Genomic DNA, 26,200 nt, shown 5'->3' with positions numbered 1-26,200 from the left:
AAAGTTTAGTTTCCTAGGTTTTAACCCTGCAGACATTTCATCCTGCACTGAAAGGGTAACCTTTCTCTTCTATATTCATAGTGCTTTTTACTGCACTTAAAAGGGTATCCGTATCCTTGGACAAAAAATAGTTTTTTATCTTCTAATTTCCTGGAGGTAGAAAGGATATCTTCTTCTGAATCCAAGTTAGAAGAAAAAGCATTCATCTCAGAATCTGAGTCTGAATCCACATTAAAATTTGGCTTAGATTTTTTAGCAGGACGAGGATCACAAATTATTGGCGTAGGCAGAGCAGCTGCCACAGAGGCCTGTATCTTAATTCGTCCATAAAGGATGGAGTCTCCTGCTGAACAATCCTGGCCGTGAAAGAATTACATAAGGATTTCAGGTGCCCTTCAGGTAATTTCTCAAAGCATATAGCACATTTCTTAGGCTTGGCTTTAAAAAGGTTTTTCGGGGTCTCCTTGTCTCCCTAAAAAAGGAGAGACTGAACACCCATGAATAGGGGAGAAAAAAAAACCAAGATCAAGTAAATGAAACCCCAAGGGGCCAGACACTCACTGGGCTGATAGACTTCCCCAGCTCCACAGATTCAGAGTGGATTGAAGAAGCAGCGTCCATTCTGACAAGACAGGAAAAGGAGTAGGTCTTACCTTTAAATAGCCCAGCCGATTTGAATTTGGCACCTTTCCAAAGCCATCCGCATGCAGCACCACCCAGCGATGATTTTAAAAATCCCCGCCGCATGAGAAGGCGGAACTTCGGGTTCCCGGCAATCCCAGCATCCCGTGTGCAACGTGACGTCACACAAGCGCCGGAACCGCCAGAGACCAGAAAAGACAAGAGGGGGGGGGGGGGGACGACACACGCGTGCTGCCAAGGTCCTGCACGCTATGTTCTCCGCCACATGAACTCACCGAGCGCCGCGGAAGGGAATCAAAGGGTCCGGGAGGCCTGCTACAAAGAGCGCACGACCCGGAGCAGCGTTTGTAACAGAAAACACTGAAGGGTTGTCCGGGGTGGAGCTCATTGTGGTGCTGATGTGATAATGAGATTAAAAAGGTTTTTTTTTTTATTTGCATATTTAGTAGGGGAGGAGTTTGTGTGTGTAAAATTTTGGGGGTAAATTTTACTTTACTTTTTATTTATTTAATTCTGACTAAGGCTATGCTGGATCAGCAGATCGAGCTGGGAACCACTTAGAGCAGGTCAAAAGCTGCGAGGGAACAAAATCCTGCATACTCTCTCATACAGTAGAGGAGTGCTAGCCCACCCTCACTTACTGGACTTTGTCCATGCCTGTGCTTTAGCTTAGATAAAGCCATGATTTTATAAGCCATGGTTTCTAGAAAAAAGGAAAAAACATTCTTATGAAGTATATTCGAAAGGTTTATGTTTTGCCAAGATGAACAACATATAAAAAAAAGGTTTCTCACAGAGCCCAATTTAAGACTATTCTTGAGAAAAGTATGCAAAATTGCTTTCACCAGAAAGATAATCTCCTTAAGTTATATCTTCAGTTGCCTGTGCTCTATTATTCTGAAAATATATGGTCTATGGAAAACCGTGCTATGAGGACCTATTGCAGCAGAGAATGGAGTTAAAAACCAGACAGATTTACATATGCTATTTAAGATATACACCACATGAGTAATCAAAAATCGTGTCACATGCTTCTCTTTATTAACATTATTACAGATCAATAAACTTAACTGGGAGAGATTGACAGAACAACAGCGCAATACAAGAGTGTCCGGCGCATGGATCTCTTCCCTATACTTTGCTGAAACAACAGAGATCTTTTCAGAATGTCCATTAGCTCTCAGCCGCGTCCTCACAAGTGAAGAGCAATAAAGGAGCAATAGAAGGAAAACAGGAAACCAACATTGCAGAGAAAGAAGGAGCAAGGAACTCATCACCGAATAGCAATCAATCCAACATCCATCAGTTTCTGGATTTTCTGGGCAATAACTGGGTTCTTTAAATGTCTGGAATAAAAAAGGAAGGTGAAGCATGGTTTAGCTCATAGAAAATATAATGCTAAAGAAACATAAGGCTAGGTTCACAAGGCTGTAGTCTTCTGTCCCGCTTTTCTCCAGTCACTGCATCCCAAAAATAAAAAATAAATAAAAATACTAATAACGGATGCAAAAGGATGCCATTCTGTGGCATCCTTTTGCATCAGTTTTTCATCTGTTAGTATGAAAAGTCAGCCGCCTACAGACTCCCGCAGCCAGGACTTCTACTACTCCCATCATGGAACAGACTTGTTTCCATGATGGTAGTAGTAGTTCATGTCAGCGGGTGGCTGGAGAGGCTACATTAGTGCTTGTACTACTACTACCCCCATCATGGATCAGAGTCTGTTCCATGTTGGGGGTTGTAGTACATGGTCTGAGGGATTGATTGCACAGAAGTCAGAAGTTATTAACCAGGTAAGCGGCAGCATGCACCGCTCCCCTGCAATGTATAGTGTATTTTTACTTTCATTTTTAAATATCCCAGTGCTCCCAGCAGGGTTTTTTCTTTTCACAGAGCTGCAGGGGCCATATGTATATAGAAGCCCAGCAGAGGCAAGATATATAGAAGCGCTGCTGCTGCTGCTATACAAACAGTATACAACAAACCCTGAGTTGACAGGGTAATAAATGCCAAACAAACAACAACAACAACAACAGGGGAAAACCCCCAAAAGGGTACCCTAAACTAAAGCTGGAGACACACTGGTTTGCTACTTAACTCAGTGTTTCACAACCAGTGTGCCTCCAGCTGTTTCAAAACTACAACTCTCAGCAGTCACCGACAGCCAACGGGCATGCTGGGAGTTGTAGTTATGCAACCAGCAGATGCACCACTACAACTCCAAGCATGAACTTTAGCTGTTTGTGCAAGCTGGGAGTGTTAGTTATACAACAGCTGAAGGTACACTTTTCCATAGAAAAAAATGTGCCTCCAGCTGTTGCAAAACAATAAGTCCCAGCATGCCCATAAGGGAATGCTGGGAGTTGTGGTGGTCTGCCTCCTGCTGTTGCATAACTACAGCTCCCAGCATGCCCTTTTTGCATGCTGGGAGCTGTTGCTAAGCAACAGCAGGAGGCTGTCACTCACCTCCAACTGCAGATCCACGCCGCCGCTGCAGGTCAGTCCCTCGCCGCCGCTCCTGGGGCCCCGATCCCAACAGGGATGCCAGGGATTGGGGTCCCCAGCTCCCGGGGTCTTCTTCCTGCCCCCGCTTACGTCCTCCGGAAGAGGGGCGGAGCGGGAGCGACACCCGCAGCAGGTGCCCCGATTGGTCGGCCGGTAAACCGTCCGACGAATCAGGGCGATCGTGAGGTGGCACCAGTGCCACCTCACCCCTGCTGGCTATGGCTGTTCGGGGCCGTCAGACGGCCCCAATCAGCCAGTAATTCCGGGTCACCGGAGACCCGACTGACCCGGAATCCACCGCAGATTGCTGGGCTGAATCTGCGGCCATCGCCGACATGGGGGGTTATCATGACCCCCTTGGGCGATATGCCGGGATGCCTGCTGAACAATTTCAGTAGGCATCCGGCACCGGCTCCCCTCCAGCTAGCGGTGGGGGCCGGAAATGCGCAGGGCGTATCCATACGCCCTGTGTCCTTAAGGACTTGGAAACGGGGGCGTATGGATACGCCCTGTGTCCTTAAGGGGTTAAGAAGGTTCAGATCCAGAGCCTGCCCCACAGTTTGATGTGGGTGAAGAGGTTAGGGAGTGGTTAAAACACTAGCAAAAATATACTCTTAGAGTAAACTGAAACATTCAATACTAAAGTTGAAAATACTTACTCGCTCAGTGCTTGAGGATCTTTTTGCATCTGTTCTAATATAAGTCGCATTGCGGGATCACTCATTATCTGCTGCACTTCTGGATCTGCCATAGCTCTACGCTTTACATCCTCAGGACTGTCATTTCGGTGATACTGTGACATCATACACCTTTGATAACCCTCACTTGCTTCCTGTTTAGATAAATTACCAGTTTAGATAAATTTAGACGTCACACCTCCTTTTCCGGCTTTGCAGTCAAAGGTTACATAAACAGCATGTATAAGGACTAGAGAGGAGTTCTGAGAGCCACAGTACTTAAAAAAGCATCATGAAAACATATATACTAGTTCAGATTATCCAAAACTGGATGGCAACTTATATCAGGATGTTGTACTGTACCTTGCATGCAGAGTCCAGTTCAAGTGCCTTTTGATAGACATCCATAGCTTTAGTAAAATCTTTCATTGCTTCAAGTGCCGCAGCTTTGCGAGTAAATCCTTTAACTGAGGGGTAAAATGAATAAATGTTATAATTAATATATATATATATATATATATATATATATATATATATATATATATATATATATATATTTTATTTTCTATCTCTCTCTCTCTATCTATCTATATCATAATATATTGGCACCCTTGAAATGTTTCAAGAAAATTAAGTATTTCTCACAGAAAAGGATTGCAGTAACACATGTTTTGCTATACAAACACACACATTTATTCCCTTTGGGTGTATTGCACTAAACAAAAAAAAAAAAACAAAAAAAAAAAAGGGGAGGAAAAAAAGCAAATTGGACATATATGTTACACCAAATGTTACAGAAACTGAAAGCAGATAAAAAAGGAGGAAAGTTCATTTCAGCAATCTCAAGGTTACAAGTCCATCTCCAGAGATCTAGATTTGCCTTTGTCCACAGTCCGCAACATTATCAAGAAGTTTGAAACCCATGGCACTGTAGCTAATCTCCCTGGGCGTGGACAGAAGAGAAAACTTGATGAAAGGTGTCAAAGCAGGATAGTCCGGATGGTGGATAAGCAGCCCCAAACAAGTTCCAAAGATCTTCAAGCTGTCCTGCAGGCTCAGGGAGCATCAGTGTCAGTGCTAACTATTCGTCGACATTTAAATGAAATGAAATGCAATGGCAAAAGACCCAGGAGGACTCCCCTGCTGACACAGAGACATAAAAAAAAGCAAGACTACATTTTGCCAAAATGAACTTGAGTAAGCCAAAATCCTTCTGGGAAAAAGTCTTGTGGACAAATGAGACCAAATAGAGCTTTTTGGTAAAGCACATCATTCTACTGTTTACAGAAAATGGAATAAGGCCTACAAAGAAAAGAACAGTCCCTATAGTGAAATGGTGGAGGTTCAATGATGTTTTGGGGTTGTTTTTATGCCTCTGGCACTGGGTGCCTTCAATGTGTGCAAGGCATCATGAAATCTGAAGATTACCAATGGATTTTGGGTCCCACTGTACAGCCCAGTGTCAGAAAGCTGGGTTTGCATTCGAGATCTTGGGTCTTACAGCAGGACAATGACCTCAAACATACATCAAAAAGCACCCAGAAATGGATGGCAACAAAGGGCTGGAGAGTTCTGAAGTGGCCTCAATGAGTCCAGATCTAAATCCCATTGAACACAGTGAAGAGATTTTAAACTTACCGTTGGGAAAAGGCGCCCTTCCAATAAGAGACCTGGAGCAGTTTGCAAAGGAAGAGTGGTCCAACATTACGGCTGAGAGGTGTAAGAAGCTTATTGATTGTTATAGGAAGCGACTGATTTCAGTTATTTTTTCCAAAGGGTGTGCAACCAAATACTAAGTTAAGGGTGCCAATTTTTATTTTATTTATTTATTTATATAGCGCCTACAGATTCCGAAGTGCTTACGATTATGGGGTACAAACAAAAGACAAGTATCAGACATAATATTACACAATAACTATTCAAACAAGAGGTGTGGGGATATATTGAGGATATTTTGAAGCAAATTATAAAATGTTATAGGCCTATCTGAAGAGATGTGTTTTTAGGCCACATTTGAAACTATGGATGTTGTTGTTGAGTCTGAGGGATAGCAATTTTTGGAGTTTGGTGTGATATTATGTCCAATTAGCTTTTTTTTTCCTCTTTTTTATTTCGTCCCAATACACACAAAGGGAATAAACAAGTGTATAGCAAAACCTGTCACTGCAATCCTTTTGTGTGAGAAATAATTTGTTTTCTTAAAAAATTTCAGGGGTGCCAACATTTACAGCCATGACTATATTCTGTTAGAGTTTAAAGTATATCACAGAACAGTAAAACCTCACCAAAAATAAAAAATAAAAATAAAAAATCAAACAGCTCTGTAAGAAGACCATACCAATATCCAGACCTCATTTACTGAGCTTTTTAGTTCCCCATGCATACTGGCCATCTACCTTGAGAGGAGCCATGCCCATACAAGACCATGTTTTACTGTAATTTTGGGGGAGTAGTCTCCTGAATGTCTAAGGCCTTGTTCACATCAGCATTGGAGCTCTGGTCAGGGAGCTTCATTCGCAGAATTCATTGTAATGACTAGACATGAGCGTAGAAAATAATACAGCAGATCCTGCAAAACAACGTATACCAGATGGACCACATTCAAATTCAATGGAATCCATTTGTGTCCGTCGTGCAACAAACTGTCCAGCTGTTTTTCTGGCATGAATGAAGTCCGAAGGACCTCCGAAGCTAGTGTAAACTTAGCCTGAGACTAAAATCTTTTAACTATTCAAAACAGACATATAAAGAAAACAAAACACTACAAAAACACAGAATAAAAAAAATACTCACTAAATGTAGGTTCTAGTTGAATACATTCTTCACAGTCCTGGAATAGATTGAGAAGTAAAACTTTGTAAAATCTGATCAAAAGGTTAGTTTCTGCTGTGGCTATTTATAATTTCATAATTTTTTCATAGAAATCATTGCTTATAAAGAGACCACACCATTATCCTTGTCCCAGCTAAAAGTACAGGCTGGTACAGAGCCTAGTAAGTGGGCCGAGACTAGTACTTCTCTGTGCTCACACCTGTCCTATCAGACTGCATAATGAAAAGAAGGGGGGGGGGGGGGGGGTAGGGGGTTACAGATCTGCCTGCAGTGATTGCATGGAGAGACTCAGCACTTGCCTTGGACATGCCCCTTCCTGAGAAGGGGATTTCATAATGAGTAAGCATCAGAACAGAGGGAGCTAGACACAAAAATGACATGTTAAGTATCTGCATGATCTAGTGATTAACATATAGAAGCATTTTATTTCTGTTCTATGACAGTTATGCTTTAAAAAGTAGGGTTATAGCTATACTCTGATGGTGTAGGATAGGAAATGCTAGGAAAACCAATGAGAAACCCAGTAATTATATAAGTGTTCTACAAGTGGATTGAGGAACACCACAAACTAGCAGCCTGTCCGTGCTAAGAGGCCAAACTGTTTAGATTTAGACTTTGTGCTATAACACTATTATGTTAAAAGTAGGGACTGATGGACTGAACATGTTGCTCCTCACTCTCGTCTATGACACCTGGATGGCCCCATACACTTTTAGCATTTTAAGTCGGTCCAGGTTACATTACACAAAGCAAGGAGGGAAAATGCTAGATGCTTATCTCTCCCTCTTTGTTCTCGTAAACTGTCAGGGTCTGCAAACTTAGGCCCCACTAAACATTTTGTCTATGTCTCTAGGACATATCAAAAGTTCTCCTTTTTGCTGGAAAATAACTTTGAATGGTACCTATTTATCACCTATGCCAGCGCTAAACCAAGAGCTGGCTGTTTGCACCCCGCCAATCAACTTATTATGGCCTATTCTTTAAATGTGTATTTTACTACATGATGAACAGTGTAAAACAAACATGTTTTGCTCAGAAGCCAACTCCTTACATCCTAAGGGCACCATAATGTACAGCTAAACCATGGTGGGTTAAAAGGAGTTAGTACATAATGGTCCTGGTCATAATGCAATGCCCAAATATTTAATCAAAAGTATTTCTAAACCAAATGTACACCTGAAAAATTGTAGTTTGGGCAACAAATTTAATTTATCTTTGCAGGGGTATACATAGTCATTACCTTTAGTGCAAGCTGAAACTCCAGAAGCTTTGTGTAGCATGCTGCACGGTTGCTGTACAGTTTGGCATCTTTTGGATTCCTCTTTATTGCCTCTGTGTAATGCTTTACTGCTAGTGGGTAATCTCCTGCCAGATAAATAAAATGTAAAATCTAGATGTATTCCATCCACTGTATGAAGTATGTGTTCACGTTTCCATAGGGAGAAAAAGAAAACAATAATGATAACATTTGGTCTTGTACTTGCCCTGGCACTTCCAACTCCAGTTACACTGGATGATAACCATTACATCACAACATGTGGGTTTAATAATATAAATAATACATCTTTCTTTAATTTCATATGTGCTTCTGTACCACCAAGGCCTGCCATTGTCACCACAGTACACAGTCAAAGTCTAGAGCAGCAGTTCCCAACCTTAGCAGTTCTCCAGTGGGTACTTTGGGGGGGGGGGAGAGAAATCAGTAATGGCAGCCATAGCCACTGGTCGCTGCTTCTAAAGTGGCCAGGCCACCTTTAACCCCTTCATGACTCAGGTTTTTTTCCATTTTTGCACTTTCGTTTTTCCCTCTTTACCTTTAACCCCTTAAGGACATAGGGCGTATCCATACGCCCCCGTTTCCAAGTCCTTAAGGACCGAGGGCGTATGGATACGCCCTGAGCATTTCCGGCCCCCACCGCTAGCCGGAGGGGAGCCGGATGCCTGCTGAAATCGTTCAGCAGGCATCCCGGCATATCGCCCAGGGGGGTCATTATGTCCCCCCATGTCGGCGATTGCCGCAGATCGCTGGACAATTCAGTCCATCGATCTGCGGCGGATTCCGGGTCAATTGGGTCTCCAGTGACCCGATATTACTGGCTGATCGGGGCTGTCAGAGACGACCCCGAACAGCCAGAGTCAGCAGGGGTGAGGTGGCACTGGTGCCACCTCACGATCGCCCTGATTCGTCGGCCGGATTACCGGCCGACCAATCAGGGCGCCTGCTGCGGGTGTCACTCCCGCAACCCGCTCCGCCCCTCTTCCGGAGGACGTGAGCGGGTGCGGGAAGACGACCCCTGGTGGCTGGGGACCCCGATCCCCGGCGTCCCTATTGGGATCGGGGCCCCAGGAGCGACGGCGGCGAGGGACAGTCCTGCAGTGTGGATCGTTGGAGGTGAGTGACAGCCTCCTGCTGTTGCTTAGTAACAGCTCCCAGCATGTAACAAGGGCATGCTGGGACTTGTAGTTTTGCAACAGCTGGAGGCACATTCTTTCTATGGAAAAGTGTACCTTCAGCTGTTGTGTAACTACAACTCCCAGCTTGCACAATCAGCTAAAGTGCATGCTGGGAGTTGTAGTGGTGCATCTGGTGGTTGCATAACTACAACTCCCAGCATGCCCGTTGGCTGTCGGTGACTGCTGAGAGTTGTAGTTTTGCAACAGCTGAAGGCACACTGAGTTAAGTAGTAAACCAGTGTGTCTCCAGCTGTTGCATAACTACAATCCCCAGCATCCCCAGCCAATGTAGTATGCCTCCGGCTGTAGCATAACTACAAGACCCAGCATGCCCTTCCGCTGTCCGTACATGCTGGGGGTTGTAGCTTTTGCAACAGCTGAAGGCACACTGGTTGCAAAACACTGAGTTTGCTACCAAACTCGGTGTTTCACAACCGGTGTGTCTCCAGCTGTTGCAAAACTACAACTCCCAGCATGCACTGATAGACCGTACATGCTGGGAGTTGTAGTTTTGCAACAGCTGGATGTTTCCCCCCCCCCAATGTGAACGTACAGGGTACACTCACATGGGCGGAGGATTACAGCAAGTATCCGGCTGCAAGTTTGAGCTGCAGCAAATTTTCTGCCGCTGCTCAAACTGCCAGCGAGAAACTACTGTGAACCCCCCGCCCGTGCGACTGTACCCTAAAAACACTACACTACCACAAAATAAAATAAAAAGTAAAAAACACTACATATACACATACCCCTACACAGCCCCCCTCCCCAATAAAAATTAAAAACGTCTGGTACGCCACTGTTTCCAGAACGGAGCCTCCAGCTGTTGCAAAACAACTACTCCCAGTATTGCCAGATAGCCATTGACTGTCCAGGCATGCTGGGAGTTTTACAACAGCTGGAGGCACCCTGTTTGGGAATCACTGGCGTAGAATTCCCCTATGTCCGCCCCTATGCAATCCCTAATTTAGGCCTCAAATGTGCATGGCGCTCTCACTTTGGAGCCCTGTCGTATTTCAAGGCAACAGTTGAGGGACACAAATGGGGTATCGCCGTACTCGGGAGAAATTGGGCTTCAAATTTTGGGGGATATTTTCTGCTATTACCCTTTTTAAAAATGTAAAATTTTTGGGAAAACAAGCATTTTAGGTAAAGAAAACATTTTTTTTTTACATATACAAAAGTCATGAAACACCTGTGGGGTATAAAGGTTCACTTAACCCCTTGTTACGTTCCCCGAGGGGTCTAGTTTCCAAAATGGTATGCCATGTGTTTTTTTTTTTTTGCTGTCCTGGCACCATAGGGGCTTCCTAAATGCGGCATGCCCCCATAGCAAAATTTGCTTTCAAAAAGCCAAATATGACTCCTTCTCTTCTGAGACCTGTAGTGCGCCAGCAGAGCAATTTTCACCCCCCATAGGGGGTGTTTTCTGAATCGGGAGAAATTGGGCTTCAAATTTTGGGGGGTATTTTCTGCTATTACCCCTTTTAAAAATGTAAATTTTTTGGGAAATCAAGCATTTTAGGTAAAAAAAATAAATATTTTTTTACATATGCAAAAGTCGTGAAACACCTGTGGGGTATTAAAGGTTCACTTTAACCCTTGTTACGTTCCCTGAGGGGTCTAGTTTCCAAAATGGTTTGCCATGTGTGTTTTTTTGCTGTCCTGGCACCATAGGGGCTTCCTAAAGGTGACATGCCCCCCAAAAACCATTTGTCGCTCCTTCCCTTCTGAGCCCTCTACTGCGCCCGCCGAACAATTAACATAGACATATGAGGTATGTGCTTGCTCGAGAGAAATTGGGTTTCAAATACAAGTAAAAATTTTCTCCTTTTTACCCCTTGCAAAAATTAAAAAATTGGGTCTACAAGAACATGCGAGTGTAAAAAATGAAGATTTTGAATTTTCTCCTTCACTTTGCTGCTATTCCTGTGAAACACCTAAAGGGTTAATACACTTACTGAATGTCATTTTGAATACTTTGGGGGGGGGGGGGGTAGTTTTTATAATGGGGTCTTTTATGGGGTATTTCTAATATGAAGACCCTTCAAATCCACTTCAAACCTGAACTGGTCCATGAAAAATAGCGAGTTTGAAAATTTTGTGAAAAATTTCAAAATTGCTGCTGAACTTTGAAGCCCTCTGGTGTCTTTCAAAAGTAAAAACTCATAAATTTTATGATGCAAACATAAAGTAGACATATTGTATATGTGAACCCAAAAAAAAATTATTTTGAATATCCATTTTCCTTACAAGCAGAGAGCTTCAAAGTTAGAAAAATGCTAACTTTTCATTTTTTTCATCAAATTTGGGGATTTTTCACCAAGAAAGGATGCAAGTTACCATAAAATTTTACCACTAAGTTAAAGTAGAATATGTCACGAAAAAACAATCTCGGAATCAGAATGATAACTAAAAGCATTCCAGAGTTATAAATGTTTAATGTGACAGTGGTCAGAATTGCAAAAAACGCTCCGGTCCTTAAGGTGAAAAAGGGCTCGGTCCTTAAGGGGTTAAAAAAAACATAACTCTTTCAATTTCCACCTAAAAATCCATATGATGGCTTATTTTTTGTGCCACCAATTCTACTTTGAAATGAGATCAGTCATTTTACCCTAAAATCTATGGAGAAATGGAAAAAAAAAAATAATTGTGCGACAAAATTGAAGAAAAAAAAATACAATTTTGTAACTTTTGGGGGCTTCCGTTTCTACACAGTAAATTTTTTCAGTAAAAATGACACCTTCACTTTATTCTGTAGGTCCATACAATTAAAATGATACCCTACTTATAGGTTTAATTTTGTCGTACTTCTGGGAAAAGTCATAACTACATGCAGGAAAATTAAAGGGGTACTCCGGTGGCCAATGTGTTTTTTCAGTTTCTACTTACCCTTGCAGGTGAGTTTTCTTGTTATCTCTGGTCTCATGCTTGCTCTTTGTTTGGGTCTCTTTTCCTTTCTTTGCACAAGTGTGTCCATGTAGTGTAGCATCTATTTCCGTTTTGCCTTTGTTTTAGAAACTACAGCACCCAGCATGCCTTGTAGCCCGCCCAACCTGTTTTGCGTTGCTGCCCAGCGTTCCCCCGTTGCAGCGGCCTCATGGTCATGTCACACAGACGTCTGCTGCAGCCGGTGATAGGCTGAGCGCACTGTCATGTAAGGAGCCAGCCGGAGAGCGGCGCCCGCAGGTCACATATCATTAGTTCCCAATTGTGATGCGGCTGACAATTCATTCCCTGATGTGTGGACTGCGGGTGAGAAGCTGACAGCAGCATGGGGAATCATGATAGCAGATACCCTATTCTCGCCACTGGTGCACGGTCTTCATGGGGGGGGGGGGAAGGGGTTACGTACATTGTGAGCAGGGCTGGCTGACAGCGGGGGGGGGGGACATCCATCCTCCCCAACAATTCAATGAATATTCATTACAGGGGTGTGGAAAAAGGGGCGAAACCATTGCAGGTTGCAAGAAAAAACAGCAATGCCTGCAGCACTGACGTCTTGTCCACAACGGTGAACAAACATGGCGTGTACAGGTGTGGACGACAGTCAAAAGCAACCAGAAAAACTACTGAACTTCCTTTACAGAAAAGAAGTCAGTAAAAAACATATGCAGTGGACAGATGTATAACATGTGAATTACTAAAGTGCTAAACTCGCTACAAACACGCTAGATAACAATAAAACTGTGGTCCCGGAGTACCCCTTTACTACATTTAAAAAAGAAAAATAATTTTCTGACCACTATAATTTTTTAATTTTTCCGTGTACAGGGCGGTATGAGGGCTAATTTTTTGCGCCGTGATCTGAAGTTTTTATCGGCACCATTTTTGTATTGATCAGACTTTTTGATTGCTTTTTATTAATTTTTTCAGGATATAAAAAGTGACCAAAAATACGCCATTTTTGACTTTGGAATTTTTTGGCGCGTACGCCATTCACCGTGTGGTTTAATTAATGATATAATTTTTATAATTCAAACATTTCCGCACGTGGCGATAACACGTTTCTTTTATTTTTATTTACACTTTTTATGGGAAAAGGGGGGTGATTCTTTTATTAGGGAAGGGGTTAAATGATCTTTATTAACTTTTTTTTCTCACAATGTTATTGCACTGCACACACTGATCTTTTACATTGAGCATTGTTATCCATAGGATAACATTGCTCATTGATTCTGCCGCTTGACTGCTCATGCCTGGATCTCAGGCACGGACCAGTCATTCAGCGATCTGACACCAGGAGGCAGGTAAGGGGACCCTCCTCGTGTTCTACAGCTGTGCCGTGATTTCACTGCGGCAATCCCGAACTGCCCCCTGAGCTAACCGGCACTGTCATGAACTTTTTTTCTCTCTATATGTTTTCGTACTGATTTGGGATCGACCGATTATCGGTATGGCCGATAATCACGATTTTGGGCATTATCAGTATTCTCAATTACCTTGCCGATAATGCCCCGCCCCCACCGCACCGCACCCCCCACCGTGATGCTGGGCGGTATACCGGTATGGATTTTTGCCCATACCGCTATACCGGTTGGGCCCCTCCCCCACCCTCCGAGTCAATAAAAAAATTAAACTTACCCGTAATTGGGGTGGTCCGGGCCATCCATCCTTCCTGTAGTGTCCGGGGGCGTTCCGGGTGAAGAGTGAACCGGTCCGGGCTGTCCTTCTCCGGCGGTCATCTTCTCCACTCCGGGCAGGCTCCGGCCTAGTACACTGCATAGACGCCGCTACGCAGTGACGTTAGGTGCGTCGCTGCGCACGGGCATCACTGCGCAGCGGCGTCTATGCAGCGTACTAGGCCGGAGCCTGCCCGAAGTGGAGAAGATGACCGCCAGAGAAGGACAGCCCGGACCGGTTCACTCTTCACCCGGAACGCCTCCGGACACTACAGGAAGGAAGGAAGGATGGATGGCCCGGACCACCCTGACAGGTAGGGGGAGAGAAGCGGGTGGCGGCGGCGGCATATGGCCTCGCAAAAGCCACTGCAGATCATTGATTTAAAGCGCCCGCTTTAAATCAATGATCTGCAGCGGTGTCACGGGGAGTTAAATAGCCGATAACTTATACCGGAATATCGGTATAAGTTATCGGCTATCGGGCCTAACCTGCACCGATTATCGGTATCGGCCCTAAAAAACGATATCGGTCGATCCCTAGTACTGATGTACTACAACATATTTCTAATATACTTAAATTATTTTTATTTTATTAAAAACCTTTATTTTGAAAGCCGGCCATAAAATGTATTGCTTTCGTGGTGGGGGAGGGGGGTCGTTGCGGCGGTAGCGCCGCGGCCATAACAAAGTTATTGTTTTCACCAAAGGGTGCCTCCAGTTGTTTCCCCACTACAACTATCAGCATGACCTGACAGCCAATAGATGCCAGGGCAAGCTGGGAGTTGTAGTGGTGAAACAGCTGGAGGCACCCTGTCTAGGTGAACTAAAGGCAGAAGTCCCCCCCCCCACACACACTACCAGGCAGACAAAAAGGCATTTATAATATGTAAAAAAAATAATAATAATTAAGGGCAGGGTTCGGGATAAATGGGCAATAGGCAAGGACAGGGGTGGAAAGATTTTTGTTTACTTACCGTAAAATCTCTCTCGAAGGATCCATTGGGGGACACAGACCGTGTGTGTATGCTGCTGTCTCTAGGAGGTGTGACACTATGGCAATAAAAAAAAAGTCAGCTCCTCCCAGCAGGATATACCCGCCTTCAGGCCCTGAGGTAATCAGTTTAAGTTCCAGAGCAATAGGAGAGGAACAACAGGTCAAAGAAAACCCAAACTGTCCGAGAACCAGAAGAGAAAAACATAACTGAACACACCCTCGGACAGAGAACCAAAGGAAACCCCAAAAAAAGGGCGGGAGCTGTGTCCCCCAATGGATCCTTCGAGAAAGATTTTACGGTAAGTAAACAGAAATCTCCTTTTCTCTATCAGCTCCATTGGGGGACACAGACCGTGGGACGTACCAAAGCCGTCCCTTGGGTGCGCAGATAAGCAGTCAGGAAGACGGCCGTTCCACTGCCGCCTGCAACACGTTACGGCCCAGACTAGCATCAGCCGATGCGAAGGTATGAACTCGGTAGAACCCTCGAGAAAGTGTGCCAAGACGACCGGGTAGCCGCCTTGCAAATCTGCGAGGCCCTACTCTGGAGAGCCCAGGATGCCCCAACAGAACGGGTAGAATGAGCCACAACCCTGAAAGGAGGAATCTTCCCCTTACAGCGATAGGCTACAAAAATGGCAGACCGAATCCACCAAGAAATGGTGGCCTTGGAAGCAGACTGTCCCCTACGACGAGCTTCTGTAAGGACGAAAAAGGAATCACACTGACGAAACAAAGAAGTGATGGAGAGATAAGACTGAACAGCCCGATCTACATCCAGCTTGTGTAGAAGGCGCTCCTTAGGATGAGAAGGAGCAGGACAAAAAGACAGGAGGACAATGTCCTCATTGAGATGAAAGGCCGAAACCACCTTAGGCAAAAAGGAAGGATCTGGCCGGAAAACAACCTTGTCCTGGTGGATCACCAGAAATGGAGAGCTGCCAATTCAGACACCCTCCGGATGGAGGTGATGGCAACAAGAAACGCCCCTTTCCAAGAAAGGAGGCGGAGAGGCACCTCTCTAAGGGGCTCAAAGGGTTCACCCTGGAGGACACTCAGAACCAGATTCAAATCCCAAGGGGGAGATGGTGACCGATAAGGAGGAACAGCATGCGTCACTCCTTGAAGGAAGGTCCGGACATGAGAATTAGAAGCCAGAGGCCACTGAAAAAGAATAGCAAGGGCCGAAACCTGACCTTTGGTTTGGAACTGGGGTTGTCTCTCAGTTCCCTTAGAGTGGAAAAAGGAGAGAAGACGGGGAACCGAGTAGGTTACAGGGGATAAGTCCTGAGCTTCACACCAACGAAAATAAGACCGCCAAGTACGGTGGTAAATTCTTGCGGAGGTGGGCTTACGAGCCCTGAGCATGGTGTGAATGACTTTGGAAGAGAACCCGCGGGCCCTCAAAACCGTGGTCTCAACCGCCACGCCGTCAAATGCAGCGACTGTAAATTGGGGTGGCAAGGAGGACCCTGAGAGAGCAGGTCCGGACGGAGCGGAAGGCTCAGTGGAGCGTCATCCAGGAGCCTGACTAAGTCGGCGTACCACGACCTTCGGGGCCAATCTGGAGCTACCAGAATGGCGGGACGCCCTCTGTTTTGAGATTCTTCAGAGGCCTGGGAAGGAGCGGAAGGGGAGGGAACAGATCGGGTAGGGAGACCCCGCCACAGGAAACACAAGGGTGCCACGGCAGAGCCTGAGGGTCCCAGGACTTGCTTTCCACCCAGAGGAGAATCCTGGTCACCTCGGCCATGGCTGCTGAGCAGCGAGTGCTGCCTTGTCGATTCATGCACGCCGTGGCGTTGTCCGACTGGACGCGGACAGGACTGAAGCCGGAACTCCTAATGAAGACAAAGAAGAATTCCAATATGTTCATCGGAAGAAGGGTTTCTCGGGGAGACCAGAGTCCCTGAACCGTCCAATCCCTGACACGCAGCCCCAGCCCGACAGGCTGGCATCTGTTGTAACTACCTGCCAGTGAAGGGGAAGAAATGACCGCCCTGCCAGAGAAGGAAAAGAAATGATTGCCCTTGGAGACGAAGGGGGGGGGGGGCGGAGCCACCAGAGCAGAGACTGATGGACCCAGCGAGGGAGAACAATCTGACAATCGAGGGACAGAGGAGACCTGTCCCATCGAGAGAGAATCGCCAGTTGAATGGGGTGGGTAGAGAAACTGGGCAAGGGGTACGGCCTGCATAGTTGCCACCATCTGACCCAGGACTTCGATACAAGTGCGGATGGGGACTGACCTGGGTCCGAAAGGAGCGGACCCCGACAGAAGCGCCAGACGTTTGCACGGCGGGAGGCAAATTCGGCAGAAGCAGTGTCGAGACGAAGTCCCAAGAAGGTTATAGACTGGGTAGGAAAGAGGACTGACTTGTCCCGATTGACCATCCACCCGAAGCAATCCAGAGTGTGGAGAGTGACATCCACATTCTCCAGAGTCTGGGCTCTGGTTGGAGCCTTGATGAGAAGGTCGTCCAGGTAGGGTATAACCGAGCCTCCCCTCGACCATAACAGGCCCATCACTGGCGCAAGGATCTTGGTAAATACCAGAGGAGCCGAGGCCAGACCCTCCGGAACCGTAAAGCGGAGGTACCGATGATGGCCTAAAAATATTGGCACATGGAGGTAGGCATCCTTGATATCCACAGATGAAAGAACTCCCCTTGTTCCAGGGACGCCAACACCGAATGGAGAGATTACATTCGGAAGTGACGGAAGAGAAGATGATGGTTGAGACGCTTGAGGTCTAGGATTGGTCACCCAGAACCGTCCTTCTTGGGAACCACAAAAAGATTGGAATAGAAACCCCGGAACCGTTCCCCTGGAGGAACGGGAATTATAACCCCCTGGAGAAGCAGAGACTGGAGTGCCTCTCGAAATTGCTTCGCCAGAGAAGGCGACCGGGGGCCCCGGGATCGGAAAAAGCAATCCCCCGAGAGGGAGGCAAATTCAATTCTGTAACCGTTGGACACCACGGCCCTGACACCAAGGTCCAGATGTCTCAAAAAAGTAAGAGAGAGACGACCTCCCACCCGAGTAAAAAGCCGCGGGTGGGGGCCCACTTCATGCCGAAGTGGGTTTGCAGTTGCCTGATTTGGGCGCAAAATGGTCGTAGCAGTTGGAGTCTGACTTCCAAGACGGGTGTGCCCGGAACAAGGTAGCCTTCCTGTCCGACAAAGGAGCCTGCCCGGACCCTTTGCTGGAGCCAAAGGTCCGAAAGGACGGAAGGGGAAGAGGACTTCCTTTGGGAAGTAGGTCAAGCCTTATTTTGAGGCAACAAGGAACTCTTACCACCCGTCGCCTCAAGAGAAAATCACATCAAGGCGCTTGCCGAAAGGACGGCCACCCGAAAAAGGAAGCACAGTGAAAGACCATTTGGAAGCGGCATCAGCATTCCAAGCTTTAAGCCACATAGAGCGGCGGAGAGCCGCTAGGTGACAAACAGCAAAGGCAGGACAACGGGCTGACTGCCTGGAAGCTGCGCACAGGAAGTCCCCAGATTTAGAGCATTGGAGAGCAAGGACAGATAGATCCTCTGGGGGGGGGGAATCCCGCTAAGATATCCTGATGGAGCTCTTGGCACCACTCCGACAGGGCCATGCCCATGTTGAGGCGAAGATGGGAAGAAGAGAAGAGCCAGCTGCTTCAGAGGCAAACTTCGCTAAGGATTCTACCTTCTTGTCGGTGGAATCCTTGAAGGCAGCGGCATCTGCCAGTGGCAGTGTAGTCGCCTTAGAGATCCGGGAGATTGTGGATCCACAGAGGGAGGGAAAACCACCTAGGTGACGTTCTTGAATAGTCTTGATTCCTGGGAACCTCATCTGGATGTTTCCATGCAGATTCCAGAATGTCGTCAAAGTCAGCGTGAGAGCTGAACCTTTGAGGTGCTGGCTTAGTACGATGAAAGGATACTCCTGGAGTGACATCCGAAGATCCTGGGTCCTCTAAGTGAAAGGTGTCTCTTATGGCTGTCACCAATGACACCAATGTTTCAACTGAATGCGAGCGGTCCTCTGAGTCAGATGCCGGCTCGGAAGCCTCGTCCGCCAGTTCACCAGGAGAATGTAAACGAGTAGAGGCAGTCCTGGAGGGGGGGGGGCGACCCTGACCGGGTACGCGGCTCTGGCGTGGCAGAGCGGCGACTCCGAGAACGTCCTCTGGAGGAGCGACGTTTGTGCCCAGATGACAGGGGGCGGGACCCACGAGGGGAACGCCCACGTCTAGCTGAAGACCCAATGGAAGAGTCAGGGAGGGACAGCTCTGGGTACTGACAAAGAGAAAAAAAAGACAGGGACTTTCTCACCTTAGTCTGTGACCCTAGGCAGCTGCAGAGAGGAGAACTCGGCTCCGTACAGCTAGAGTGTCAGCTAATAGGGATGGAGGGGCGTGCCTGAAGCAGAGGAACTAACTAATAGGCCCCTCCTAACTGAAATTCGCGCCCACGGCGTTGATTGGAGGCTACTTCGCGCCTCTGAAGAGCTCCGACCGTGCTGTGGGCGGAGCTATGAACTGCCAAGAAGAAGAAGAAGAAATGGCGCCCGCTCCTTGTCCCAATCGCACATGTCAGCTGCATATGCGCTTGGGGAAACAGAGCGGGTGGCCTGTACGCCGGCAGAGACTGCCGGAGAAAGTGAAAGTACGCCGGCGCTGAGAGTGTCCAGCCCGAACCAGCGCCGCGGCTGTCAGCTGCATATAAGGCGCTGGCGGAGGAGAGAGAGTAAGCTGGCGCTGAGAGAGCCCGGCCCATACCAGCGCCGCAGCTGACAGCCGCATTTAAGGCGCTGCACACACACACACATACACACATACAGTGAAGTGCCCCATAAAATTACATGCCCCCTGAAATGCCACTGCTCCCCAGAATAAAAATCCAGCCCCTGTATAAGCCAGCCCCATAACCTGAAAGGTGGGCCAAAAACAGGGGGTCTCCAGAGGTTGCAAGTCCGTACCTAAGGAGAAAAGGGGGGAAAGTACTTACCTCAGTCAGAAGAACTTACCTAATGGAGTCTTCAGTGAAGTCTTCAGTCAGCATTAGTTACCTGCATCACGCCTGGCTGCTATGCGCGAGCAAGGAAAAAAGGGGGACCGGGACCCATGAGGTACCAACCCAGGCACTGACCATTGGCGAGGGGGGGGGGGGGGGGGTGAACAGCGCATATACACAATGTCTGTGCCCCCTCACTCGCAATGGGGAAACAGGGAACCGGAGTACCTGAGTCCCCACCTGAAAACAGAAAAGAAAAAGGAATGAAAAACTAACACATCCCTATACTAGGAAAACAAAAAAAATCAGAAGACCTGGTCTGGATAATTCCAGACCATGTCCACCTCCTTCAGACACTAAGCTTAAGATGATTACCTCAGGGCCTGAAGGCGGGTATATCCTTATGGGAGGAGCCAACTTTTTTTTTTTTTTTTTTTTTTTTACCATAGTGTCACACCTCCTAGAGACCGCAGCATACACCCACGGTCTGTGTCCCCCCAATGGAGCCGATGGAGAAAAAAAAAAAAGATTGTGGGAGCTACACAGCGATCAACAATGAACGCATGTTAGGTAGCTATCTGAAATTAATGTGAATTATAGCTCACAGTACAGTGTTGGCCAGCCGGCCAAACTTAAGTGACATTCTTAAACTCAACACCATGCGCCTACGGTCAGTGGAGTAGTACTGGTCTAACATACATATGATTAAAATGAAAACACAGCCCCCCTGAACATGTTTCACCACAGAGTATCAATCGCCATTACTGAGGTTTATAAGACCTATAAACCTATCAATTCATATAGCAACCTAACAGGTCTGACAAAAATTTTAATCTTGTGTGTATTTTCAATAAAGATATTTCATTTTAGTGGTATTCTGGACTACTAAATTATTGGTTTATGAGTTAAAAGTATATAATTCACCCTGGTCTGGCATTAGTGTGCGTTAAAACTATACATGGGGGCAGTATGGGGGCCTACAGCTAGATATAGGGGTACAGAGGGGCCTACTTACTTTATGGGCACACAAAGCGGGATCTATTACTGTGTGGGGAAATACACATTAGGAGTTTGTAAATAGGTGGGTATTGTATTTGAGAAAGGAGCCTATAATGTTTGTTTGGCTAGTTCTGTGGAGACAAGTCTTGGACGGGAGAAATCTTAATGGCGGCCTAGGCCTAGTGAAAAGGAAAAAGTAAACAATGCTGATCAGAGAAAACCTGTGAATAGTGGGACTGGGATTATAGGGAGAGGAGCAGAGGGCCTGGGGAGAGGATATGGAGTAAAGTAAAGCATATGAATTATACTATATTCATTACAAAAATGTATCTAATATTAGAGTACAATTTTTGGGAATGGGGGTGAACCAGGCAAAAAAAATTTGGGAACCAATGTAGGTTCAGGTACCTTTAAATAGGACCAGTCACCGTGAAGTATATTACAGTTGGAAGGAGGTCAATATAACCAAAGCATTATATAAGTTACCTTTGTATATTCAGTTAGTATTTTATGAGAGAACTATCAGGGAAACAGATCATAGCCTGTGTATGCGCATGGATTCCAGGCTTGCATGCACCGTGGACCCAAAAGGTAAAAACCACTTGGGGGGGGAGGGGGGGTAATAGCAGAGTCCTGATCAGCTGGGATGACAGGAGGATCTTTATCTGCCTCTGTTGTCTGATCAGTGCTCCAAGAATACAGCCAGTAAAAAAAAAAAAAAAAAAAAAAAATTATTATATTAATTATATTAATTATATTATATTAATTATATTATATTATATTAATTATATATATTATATTAATATATATATTATATTAATATATATATTATATTAATATATATATTATATTAATATATATATAATATAAATATATATATAATATAAATATATATATAATATAAATATATATATAATATAAATATATATATAATATAAATATATATATAATATAAATATATATATAATATAAATATATATATATATAAATATATAAATATATATATATATAAATATATAAATATATATATATATATATATATATATATATATATATATATATATATATATATATATATATATATATATATATATATATTATATATATATATATTTTTTTTTTTTTATATAATAATAATAATAAAAAAAATAATAATAATAATAATATAGGCACCCCTAATAAATCACTCCTTTTCCCCCATTTAAATAAAAAAATAAAAATAAAAACAACATGTAAATAAACATTGTTACTTGAGATATGAGAAAAAAAAATTTGAATAAAAAAGCAATCAAAACAAAAAAAAAAGGAACCCTCATGCAGCCCAGGAAACAGAAAAATAAGCATTGTGGGGTCAGAAGAGGACACTTAATTTTAAGCATACGCATTTTCTTACAAAAAGCTTTTTTTCAAAATAGTAAAATAAAACAAAACCTGAAACATGCATTTAGATAAAGGACCTTTACCTTTTTGGAAGGCTTCGTTGCCTTTACTCTTCTCCTCCAGAGCTAGCTCTGGATTTATATATGCTAGGCGTTCCTGGTCTTTCAGAATTTTCTCTGCCTACAGATAAAGCAAGGATTAACCACTTGAAATATTTCAGTGTTCAACATTCATGGCCATCAAATCACACACAAGAGATTTTATATTTACTACAATCAAAACCTCACTGAAACAGTTCAAGGATCAGCAAAGGCTGAAAAAACCTGTGACTAGTTTCATGCTGCCCGAACCACACACAGCATTAAACAAACAATGACAGGCTCCCTTCTCTCACAGCGATCTATGGTTCACCCTTTACAGCCGTGCCATTTAAAAGCAAGCATAGTAGTAACTTTGGCTGGGACTGTGAATTAGGCCCAGGGACCACCCAGATATCTCCGATCCTCATTTCACAGCCAGACAACATGAGTTGTTCAGAGTGAGTTCTAGATTGTTGTGATAAGGAAGCCTTTTAGGGTTTCATCCCGTCTGTAGTTCAGGCAGCATGAAACTAGACAGGTTTCCTTGAAATTATTGAAAGTTTAAATAAATATTCATTGGAACAGATCCATTAATATAGTTAGGCTAGTTTAATGGCATAAAAAAGGGATTTTTATCTTACCATAAAATCTTTTTCTTGGAGGATCCATTGGGGGACACAGACCTTGGGCTATGTTGCTAGGAGACTTGACACTAAGGAAACCAAAAAAGTTGGCTCCTCCCAGCAGGATATACCAGCCTACAGAGCCTGAGGTAGTCAGTTTAGTCCCCATGCAGTAGTAGAGGACCGAGAGGCAGAAAACCAAGACCAGTCCGAGGTAACCAGAACAAAAAAATTAACTGAACCCGCCCCCCCGGACAGGTAACCAAAAACACCAAAGAAAGGGCAGGAGCTGTGTCCCCCAATGGATCCTCCAAGGAAAGGATTTTATGATAAGACAAAAATCCCTTTTTCTCTATCGGCTCCATTGGTGGGGGACACAGACCTTGGGACGTACCAAAGCAGTCCCTAGGGTGGGCACAGAAAACAATCAAGGGGCAGGCTGGGCCACCGCCGCCTGCAACACCTTACGGCCCAGACTAGCATCCGCGGATCCAAAAGGTATGAACCTGGTAGAATTTAGTAAAAAAGTGTGCACAAGGACGACCAGGTAGCCGCCTTACAGACTTGAGAGGCTGAAGCTCTTATGAAGAGCCCAGGAAGCTCCGACAGAACGCAGGTTCATACCTTTTGGATCCGCGGAGGCTGAGTCTGGGACCGTGAAGGTGTTGCAGGCGGGGACGGTGACCGTCCGTAAGAACAAAAGGAATCACACTGACGAAAAGACGACGTAACAGAGAGGTAGGTACGCACCGCCTGTACCACATCAAGTTTATGAAGCAAACGCTCCCCGGGATGAGATGGAGTGGGACAAAAGGACGATAACCTCATTAAAGGTGGAAGTTAGTAACCACCTTAGGCAAGAAAGAAGGAACCGGACGAAAAAAAACTTTGATCTGATGGACAATTGGAAAGGGAGAGCGGCAAGAAAGAGCCGCCAACTCCGAAACCCGTCTGATGGAGGTAATTGCCATAAGTAACGCCACCTTCCAGGAAAGGAGACTAAGGGAAACCTCCCTGTAGTGCGCCAAGGACCAAATTAAGATCCCAAGGAGGAGTAGGAGACCTGTAAGGAGGAGCGGCGTGGGCCACTCCTTGAAGAAAGGTCCGAACATCAGATGCCAGAGGGTGTTGGAAAAGAATGGAAAGGGCAGAAACTTGACCCTTTAAAGAGCTGAGAGCTAAAGGTTGTTCCAGCCCTGATGCAAAGATGAAAGAAGTCGAGGAAGGGAGAACACGACTGGAGAAAGAGATTGAGATTCGCACCAACGAAAATACCGCCAGGTAAGGTGGAAAATCCTTGCGGAAGAGGGATTGCGTGCCTTGAGCATGGTGCGAATCACCTGTGTTGAGAAGCCACGGGCCCTTAGTACCGCGGTCTCAACCGCCACTCCGTCAAATGCAGCGACAGTAAATTGGGGTGGCACAGGGGACCCCGAGAGAGAAGGTCTGGACGAAGCGGAACGTCGTCCAGGAGCCGGACGACGTTGGCGTACCATGCCCTCCAAGGCCAATCTGGAGCTACAAGAATGGCAGGAATGTTCTCCGCTCTGAGCTTCCTCAGGACCCCAGGAAGGAGAGGAAGAGGAGGGAACAAATAAGGAAGGACGAACCCCGACCAAGGAATTACCAGTGCATCCGCTGCCAGAGCACGGGGGTCCCGCGACTTCGACACAAAGAGGGGAACCTTCTGGTTGTGGCGGGATGCAAAGAGGTCCACATCTGGAGTTCCCCAGAGGCCGCAAATCTCTGCGAATACCTCCGGATCAACGGACCACTCGCCGGGGTCGGGAGAGGCCCGGCTCAGGAAGACCACTTCCCAATTGTTTACGCCTGGGATGTGATGGCCGGAACCCTGAGCTCCACCCAGAGAAGGATCTTGGAAACTTCGTCCATCGCCGCCAAACTGCGGGTGCCGCCCTGGCGATTGATGTATGCCACCGCAGTGGAGTTGTCCGACTGGACACGAACTGGGCGGCCCTGGAGAAGGCTCTCCCAATGTAACAGGCAAAGGTAGATTGCCTTCAGTTCTAAGATGTTGATCGGGAAGAGTGTCTCCCTGGGAGACCAAAGGACCTGAACTGTCCGATCTCGGAAAACACCCCCCCAACCCGAAAGGCTGGCATCCGTCGTGACAACCAGCCAATGGAGGGGCAGGAAGGAGCGCCCCTCAAGAAGCAGGGGAGAGCGGAGCCACCACAGAAGGGAGCGGCGAGATGTCCGAGGAAGTACAATCTTGCGATCGAGGGACAATGGAGACCTGTCCCACCGGGATAGAATCGCAAGTTGAAGGGGGTCGAAAATGAAACTGAGCGAAGGGAATGGCCTCCATGGCCACCACCATCCGACCCAGGACTTCCATGCAAAACCGAATGGACACTGGGGAGGGGGTTCCTGAGTATACGAACCCCTGAGAGAAGGGTCAACCGCTTGTCTGACGGGAGGTGAACTCGTGTGGACCGGGTGTCGAACCCAAGTCCCAGAAAAACCAGGGACTGAGTGGGGGATAGGTTGGACTATATTTATATAGCAGAGAAACACAGAGGAATAGATCAGCTCACCAAAGTCCATATGTGTCAAGCATCAGGCAATAGTCCCGGAGCACGGAGGCAGGGAGCCGCCACTCCCCGTGAAACTGAGAAAAAGAAGTGGAGGGGGTCCAGCTCCTGGGTGAGGTATCCAGTAAAACTTAACCTTTAAAGGCAACTAATTAAAACATGGAAATTCACCTACAGATTCCGCAGCGCTTACAATTATGGGGTACAAACAAAGACAAGTATCAGACATAAAATTACACAATAACTATTCAAACAAGAGGTGTGGGGAGAGGTGTGGGGATATGTTGGGGCCAATTTGAGAATGTTATAGGCCTGTCTGAAGAGATGTGTTTTTAAGACACATTTGAAACTATGGATGTTGTTGAGTCTGAGGGATTGAGGGATAGCATTCCAGAGAACCGATGCAGCACGAGTGAAGTCTTGGAGACAGGAGTGAGAAGTTCGGATTATAGAAGATGTTAGTGTGAGGTCATTAGCAGATCGGAGAGAACGTGTAGGATGGTAGACAGAGATGAGAGAGGAGATGTAGGGAGGTGCAGCATTGTGGAAAGCTTTGTGTGTGAGACTGAGGATTTTGTACTGTATTCTGGACTGAATTGGTAACCAGTGTAGTGACTGGCACAGGGAGGAGGAGTCTGTGTAGCAGCTGGAGAGGAAGATGAGTCTGGCTGCGGCATTAAGGATGGACTGGAGAGGAGAGAGTTTGGAGAAAGGAAGGCCTATTAGTAAAGAGTTACAGTAGTCAAGGCGGGAGTGAAGCAAAGCAATAATGAGAGTTTTAGCAGTTTCAGTAGTGAGAAACGGGCAGATTCTTGAAATATTTTTGAGATGCAGGTGACAAGAACGTGAA

The 26,200-nt window shown here is 45.8% G+C and overlaps 1 protein-coding gene across 3 annotated transcripts in view; it reads right to left on the bottom strand.

The window, feature by feature from the left end:
- Positions 1 to 1,661: 1,661 nt before the first annotated feature.
- Positions 1,662 to 26,200, bottom strand: part of STIP1 (stress induced phosphoprotein 1) — an 86,484-nt gene continuing 61,945 nt past the window's right edge. For all 3 annotated transcript variants that reach the window (XM_056527262.1, XM_056527264.1, XM_056527263.1), the window contains 6 exons: positions 22,176 to 22,272; positions 7,897 to 8,021; positions 6,618 to 6,654; positions 4,188 to 4,291; positions 3,807 to 3,979; positions 1,662 to 1,988 (listed from right to left, as the gene is read on the bottom strand). In XM_056527262.1, coding sequence (XP_056383237.1) covers positions 1,916 to 1,988; positions 3,807 to 3,979; positions 4,188 to 4,291; positions 6,618 to 6,654; positions 7,897 to 8,021; positions 22,176 to 22,272 — 609 coding nt within the window. In that variant the 3' untranslated portion in view covers positions 1,662 to 1,915. The remainder of the gene's footprint in view (positions 1,989 to 3,806; positions 3,980 to 4,187; positions 4,292 to 6,617; positions 6,655 to 7,896; positions 8,022 to 22,175; positions 22,273 to 26,200) is intronic.

Source organism: Hyla sarda, chromosome 6 (genome assembly GCF_029499605.1).
Source record: "Hyla sarda isolate aHylSar1 chromosome 6, aHylSar1.hap1, whole genome shotgun sequence".
In the NCBI taxonomy this organism is placed as follows: Eukaryota; Metazoa; Chordata; class Amphibia; order Anura; family Hylidae; genus Hyla; species Hyla sarda.
The sequence above is the reverse complement of the archived record's forward strand: the minus strand, read 5'-3'. Positions and strand labels throughout refer to the sequence as shown.